This window comes from Erpetoichthys calabaricus, chromosome 9 (assembly GCF_900747795.2).
Source record: "Erpetoichthys calabaricus chromosome 9, fErpCal1.3, whole genome shotgun sequence".
NCBI classification, from domain to species: Eukaryota; Metazoa; Chordata; class Cladistia; order Polypteriformes; family Polypteridae; genus Erpetoichthys; species Erpetoichthys calabaricus.
The window spans coordinates 118,893,460-118,900,820 of record NC_041402.2 but is presented as its reverse complement, the minus strand read 5'-3'; the positions used below and the strand labels follow the sequence as shown (position 1 = coordinate 118,900,820).

Genomic DNA, 7,361 nt, shown 5'->3' with positions numbered 1-7,361 from the left:
GATACGTGGAATTATCCGAAGTGGTAGAAGGCTAAAGCGCCCCTGAAGTGGTCTGTGTGATGAAGCTTTTAAGAGGCAACCTGACATCAAAGTAGCGGGAACAGTTGGGGTGGTTAGTCGAAGATTCTAATAAATTTGTAGTTGTGAGAACATTGAAAATGTCAATAAATCTAATCCGGGACACCCCTGCATTCCTTTTTTCAGTGGGTAAATCAAGCTAGGACAGCTGAACCAGTCAGCGGTACAGTAGTAGTATTTTCTTTTCGGACGACACGGTTTTCATCCCAAACACGTGTTTTTTGGTTCATTTTTAGGCGCTGACTGATGGATTTGCACTGCATTCGTGGATGGATCCTCCCCTTCGACCAAAACTGTCGGGATGGGCTTTACTCTTATCTAGGAGTGGACTAGTGATGGAATAGGCAGATGAATGCTGGTCAGTCTTTCATTTATTGCGCGCTCAGTAGTAAATCATCAGCAGAAGGATTGCAATCTGCTTGAACTACCCATAGTGCAGGCAATCATAATTCGAGCAATATTAAATTACATCGTCGAAATCGCAGCATGAAATATGTTTGTCTTTTCCACTCGACATGCGCAGAATCGTGTGACTTAGCAGGCACTGTGATCTCATTGTACTCTCGTTTGCAACAGGTGGAAACAGAAGTATATGAGGTTTGCCGAGGTGCGAGCCCCCAGCGAGGCTGCCATGTGACTTTTCTATTTTGTCCCCAGGCTACGGGCACTGGCACTAAGTGGAATTTTGCCCACGATAAGTCGCGCTCCCTTCTTGTATTTTTGAGGCTTCTCCTCTCCGCTTGTGTTCTGCTCTCCGGAGGCGCGGCGTTGCAGTGCTCCGCTCCGCTCGCATTGTTTCGCTCGGCATTAACTACATTCCAGAGCGACTCACTACACCCCGTCTCCCTCCTCGCATTCCTTCCACGGAAACAAGTCCCTTTCTTTTCTTCTTCTACTCTAATCTCGGCAAGCAAACAAGCATTGAATTGCAGCGCCACCAAAGCGAGTCGGAACATCGGCAGTCTCTTGTTTCCAAGGGATTTTGTGCTCATGCTACCTGGAAAGGATTTTTCAGAGTCTCTACGCTGAAGGAAAGAAAGAAAAGGAAAGCTTCAGGAGAAAATTCCTCCGCACAGCCCGCCATTGACCGTATTAGACCTTTCAACTTATAAAGACTTAAAATCAACAGACATCCCTCGGTCTCCGAAATCCACTGGGGAAGTGGGTGCTGTTTGAACCTCGTCTTTCCCTTTACCCCCAGGAGACTTTTAACGAGCTTAGATGTGCGGTGAAGAAGTTGTATCGCGACTAGCAGGACAACCATCACAATCCTCGGTGGTCATGTACGGAGCTCACCGCACACTGGGACTGTGATCTTAAACTGGCCACCAGTGAGGTGAACTGGGGTGCGCGCGCGCGCGCGGCGGCGGGGCCATGGAGAACTACGGCGAGGACATTGGGCTGACAGCCAGCAAGTTCGTGGAGGAGCTCTCACTGTACGACTCTCGCGGCGATGGATTCTACGGTGCCAGAAGCACTCTGATCGCAAAGTCGGACTCCGAGGTTTCGGGACAGATATTATGCCAGCAGAAAAGTACAAGAATGAATGGTAGCGCCATGCCATTCCCTCCCGGAGGCGAGAATTACTTGGCAGCGTATAATAAAGGTCACAGCACTGCTGCTTTGCGCGGAGTGAACGGCGGCCGGGGTGCACCTTTGGAAACGTGCGTGTCTCAGAGAGAAGCACAATTTTGCGAAGATGGCCAGTGTACCAAATCCGAAGTTGCCCTCCCATGCTACGGCGAAAGGATCCGAAGGTACTCTTTAGAGGCGCCTGGTCACAGGTACAGCACTGGCAGCACATACGAGAGCGTAGCGCCTACGGCGTGCAAGCAAGGCTCGTACCCAGCGTACCCTGTTAATAGAGGCAGCGCTACCAGTCCCAGGACCAGTCTGGCATCCTCTCAGGAGCAAAGTAAACATTCTAGCCCCAGGTCAAGCATCAGTAGCCCTCGCTCGAGTCTGATCGTGCCAGGGCAGGAGAAATATACCAGCAGCCCGCGGTCCAGCCTTGTACAATACGAAGGCAGTACCGCCTTGAGCCCTCGATCAAGCTACGCCAGCACGGCTAGCGATGCCAGCAAGCATTCGAGCCCTAGGGCCAGTCTCAATAGCTACGATTACGCCAGCAAGTCTAGCAGTAACCGCACCAGCGGCATTAGCATGGGCTATGACCAGAGATACAGTAGCCCGCGCTCAAGTACCGCGAGTCCTCGCTCCAGCTGCTCGGATCCTCGCGGCGTGCAGTCTGGGGCTCCCGACCACGAAGCTATTGCCGTCGCCACGCTCAGTCCACGTTCCAGTATCTGCAGCCAAGACAGTAACTGCAGACCAGGCGGAGCAGTTGGATGTAACCCTTGTGTGATCAGCCCACGGTCCAGTATTTCTAGCCACAGCTCTCGTAGCTCGAGGGGTTCAATGAGCACCTATCCGGATCTACAGCAACCTTCGCCTCGCTCTTCCGTGCTCGGAATAGGATTACCGGAGGAGACCACTGCTCAAGACTTCGGAGATGTTCACTCCAGGCTTCAGCAACCTGCGGACGGCGCTCCTGGAGTACCTGCGCATTTCAATTACGGCAGTCCCCTGAAAAGCAGTGCATCAGCGCATAAATTTAAGCTTCCATATCAAGTGACCCCGACCAGGGAGAACGGTCCCAGTCAGGCTGAGAAGCGACTGGAGGCGCTAACACTGGAGCTGGAAAAGGAACTAGAGATGCACATGAAGAAGGAATATTTTGGTAAGTCCCGATGCGCTGTTTTCATTCCAGCCGGATGATTCAGTGCATTATACATGCAGTCGTGCTGAGAGTCTTACATTTTAGTGTTTATTTTCTGAGCTATCTCTCCTGCCCTCTGAGCATCGGTTTTCGGGCTCACTACTGCTGACTACCAATTTTTGTTAAAGTAATTTCCCTGGTTTTATTGCTGTCAATATTTTAAAAAATATTTTATTTTCTATTTAACAATGTTAATCCACAATCCATTTCTTATTTCCGTATTTACAATTATGTCCCCGGTTACTTTCGTTTTGCCAACTCCAGCTTTAAAAGTTTTTATTTATTTTTTAAGTTTGGATTATTTAAGATGATACTTGCTGTAACACTTAAGCAGGCCCTGAATTACTTATTTAAATGTGTGTGCCCTTCTTTTTACAACCAAATGATGGTAACCAACAATAAGCTAGCCTACATTTAGACAAATAATAATATATTGGAAGAAATTTTATTTTTAAAGCTAGTTCTATAAAACAGGACTTTATAAATGTCTTAGTAATTTTTACTATAGCACCTTTTATGATGGAAGAATTTGTTGAGTGAAAGCAAGGTAGTTAAGACAGCTTTATTGAAGTTAAAAATGAGTGCCTTTGTAATGAACTTGGTTGGAATGAAAATTTGCCCATTCATGCTTCTTTCAGAAGTTGCACAGGCAGCCTGCTTCTATAACAATCTTGATTCAGTGATTGCTCAGTCTTGGCTCTCAGACAGTTCTTATTTCAGCCAGCTCCTTAATGTTGAAGCCAATCTTTGCCAGCAGTTCCTTTTCACCTCTAATTACATGGCTTGCCTCAGTAAGGTTTTTTTTTTTTTTTGCAGTTTTCAAACTTACAAAGCATTCTTAACCCTTCTATGAATTTCAAAAAGGTGCTTATTTGCTGTCATAGCTTTTAGTTTTAAGAAGAAGGCTGGTTTTTCAGGTGTTTGCTTTTTTCAAACTTTGTTCCCAGTTTGTAAAAAGTTGAAAATAACACAGTGGCGGACAATAAATCGATTATATTTGACTTGTAAGTTGTTTGTTAGCAGATAGCACAGTGATTCAATGGTTAGTGTGGGTGCTTTACATTTCACATAGAGTGATGTGAGTGGCTAAATGTCTTCTGATAACTTTGTGTTCGTGTTCTCTCAAGATGTGAGTAATATTGCATAACAATTGATTTCATAGCTTGGAGGGACTGGAATTTGATGATAAGATAGTAGACATTGTTGTGATGGCAGTGTGCAATGTGGTAATCAGCAACTTTCTTACAGTAGCGTTTTCATAATGCATTCCATTCCCGAGATTGAGAGATGGATTTGTGGGTGACAGAAGAAGAGGTCTAGTAGGTGGGCACAACTAGACTATCACTTAAATGTCAGCTGTTTTAGGTGACTGGCATCCTCTAAAGGTCTGGTACCTATAAATGCCAAATAAGCCTGAGAGTCCTTAGACTAAATGTGAGCACACTTAAAGGTTGAGCAGTATCACCATTGGAGAAGCACTTCAAGTCAGCCATCATCACTGTAAGAAGTCGCAAGGAAAAACAAATCTAACTTGATCTAGAATATTTGTAGGCTCTTCCTACATCTTAACATCACATTGAAAGTACATGAGAACAGAAGACTACACAGACTGTAACATAACAACAGAGTCAACACTAGCAAGGTACATAGAAAAGAGTTAAGCTACTTACAAGCAAGAGAAAGAGGAAAAGACCTAAAATGAAATAAAATGAGGCGCAAAAGATGGATATTTTAGGAGCATCACAAAGAGAGACATAATGAGTTTTGCAGTCATGAGTCACAAAGTCTAATAAGCTTTTGCTGGCACTTGTGTAGCTGTGGCAACCTTAGATGATCTAAAGGATGCCATTTGCTTATTATTAATATAAGATAAGCAGCATTAGGTATCGTTTTGAATTGAGCTTTGCAGGGTTGTCGGCAACAACATTTTGAGGGTGATTTGGTTTTTTGAGCCAGTGGTCAAGGTATGTGGTCTTTGTGCTTGATTTGATGGTTAATTCAGAAAGCCACACATTGTACCAGTTTTATGATAGTCATATTTTAAACATCTTGCCACAACAATATTGAACTATTTTGGAAAATAAACCAGAAGTCAAGAGTAGAGCACGATGAGGGAAAGCATTCAGACGGGATTGAGCTTTTGGATTGAAGACCTTAATCATTGGGGTGAGAGAAGGATCTTCAATTCCAAAACTCAGTTTTTTTAAACGTGCACATCCCCTTCGTGCACTACTCTGACTTTCAGGAAGTAATTATTTAATAATATTTTAGCAAAAAATGCATGTGCTTTAGGCGTTGTGAGCTTTCAACTGGATAAATGACATGTGGGTTATGTGATATGAGTAACTTGAGATATTCTTCATGGATGTTTTAATATTATTTGACAATGTTCAATTTTGGCCCCCAGAAGAGGCCCTTCTGCAGCATATCATAAAATTTGTGATCTCTGTTCTTCATAAAAACCTGTGATTACATATTTTTATCAGTTATCACTACCAACAACACAGGATAAGTGACAGATGGCAAATATTTTGGGGTGGAGTATTCCTTTCAGTTGTGGGCTAAACTGAAAATCATATACTTGGGAATACTGGTGGAAATTAAGGGGAAGTGCGTTTATGATATAAGCCGGGAAACACTTCTTTACTCTGAATCGTGGAATCTGAAACAAACTACAGAGTCATGTAGTTGAAGTGGAAAGCATTAAAAAGGTGTCTGTAGGAGATAATGGGACAACATAACTAGTCAAACAAGCTGGAGGGACTGAGTGGTCTTATCTAGTTTGTCACTTTTTTTAAGTGAAGTCAGTTATCATTTATTCAGTTTATCCAAGACAAATTTGAATCCTCAAGCATGGGGGTGTAATAAATAAAAAGTATAAAATTCACACAACCTTCCAACACCTGCATGCAAAGGTTATCGAAACTGATTTCTTTCTTCACTCTGTGTGGCTTCTTTGCAGAATTTTGTAGGGGGAAAAAATGTGCAAAGGTAGCCAACGGCTTTCTGAAGCATAGAGTTTCCAAAGGGTGCTTTGTGACTTGGTCCCAGTGGGGTTTTGGGTGAGAGGGAAGGAATGCAGACATGCACAATGGAGGAGCTGTGCGTTAAACAAGACCAGCGCAGGTCCAAGAAATATGGTTTTAATTTGATGAAGAGCTGTGTCATGCTCAGACCTTGTTAAACCAATTAGCAGCTCCTGGCATGCCAGCCCAGCCCAGCTGAGCAGTACTTAGCTGGTGATAATCAGAGCGTGCTTTTATCTGCCATTGAAGTGAGACAGGAGTTCTGAGGCCTTGTTGAGTTTCTGTTCTGGAGCTTCTAATGAGTTCCCTTGCTTCTTTTTTTGACTGTGCTTCCCTCTGTTATAAACTTGTGCTGGTCATGCCTTCTAGCTCTGGATGATGCTACATAAACAGATCTAACAAAACATTTTCCTTTTTCAGTCGAAATGCTAGTAGTGCTTGAATATGACAGTTTTAAATACCCATTGAATTGTTTTATATTAAAAACATGAGGTTGAAACAGTGAGCAATGTTCATCTTTGTTAAAAAGCTTGAACACTGAACTTGGGTCATCTGACCAGCTGTGTGAGAGGTTGCTGACGTCCAACAATGAGAAAGCAAGTGAATTACAGGGATTCAAAAAGTATTCAGACCCCATCACTTTCAGTACACCTTTATTGTGTTGTACATTTAATAAAAGATACAGTTGCCATTTTTGTCCACCAGTCTACACTCAGTAACCCATAATGACAAAGTGAAAACATGTTTTAAGAAAGGTTTGCAAATTTATTACAAATCAAAGATTGAAATCTCCCATGTAAGTATTCAGATCCTTAATTCAGTATGTCGTGGAAGCCCTATTGGCAGCAATTACAGCTTTGAGTCTTCCTATATATGTCTCTACATGCTTTGCACACCTGGATTTGGGCAGTTTATCCTTTTTGTTTTGGCTGATTCTCTGAAGCTCTGTTAGATTGGACGGGAAGCGGCTGTAGACTGCCACCTTCAGGTCTCTCCACAGGTGTTCTTTGAGGTTTAAGTTAGGGCTTTGGCTGGGCTTCATAGGGATAATGAGACACTTGTCCCAAAACCACTCCTGCATTGTGTTGGCTATATGTTTTGGGTTATTGTTGTGAACTGTCACCTTGTGTGAGGTCGTGTGTACTCTGGAGCAGGTTTTCTTCAAGGACCTCTCTGTATTTGGTTGCATTCATTCTTCCTTTGATTCTAACCAATCTCCATGTCTCTGCCTCTGAGAAGCACACCCATAGCATGATGCTGTCACCACCATGCTTCCACTGTAGGGATGGTATTAGGCAGATGATAAGTGCCAGTTCTGCTGAAAATATTTCAGTTTTTGTTTCATTAGGCTGGAGAAACTTTTTCTTTGTGTTCTCAGAATCCTTTCACTGCTATTTGGTAGTTACCTAGTGGTTCCAAGCGTTTTTTTTTCTTTTCATTTCACATTGTTGAGGTCTCTGTGCTCTTCAGAACACCGA

At 43.4% G+C, this 7,361-nt stretch overlaps 1 protein-coding gene across 1 annotated transcript in view; it reads left to right on the top strand.

Annotated features, from left to right (window-relative positions):
* Nucleotides 1–285: 285 nt before the first annotated feature.
* The window catches only part of wtip (WT1 interacting protein), a 275,147-nt gene continuing 268,071 nt past the window's right edge, over nt 286–7,361 (top strand). Inside the window, exon 1 of the mRNA XM_028810095.2 lies at nt 286–2,818. Within this exon, the coding sequence (XP_028665928.1) occupies nt 1,453–2,818 (1,366 nt within the window). The 5' untranslated portion in view covers nt 286–1,452. The remainder of the gene's footprint in view (nt 2,819–7,361) is intronic.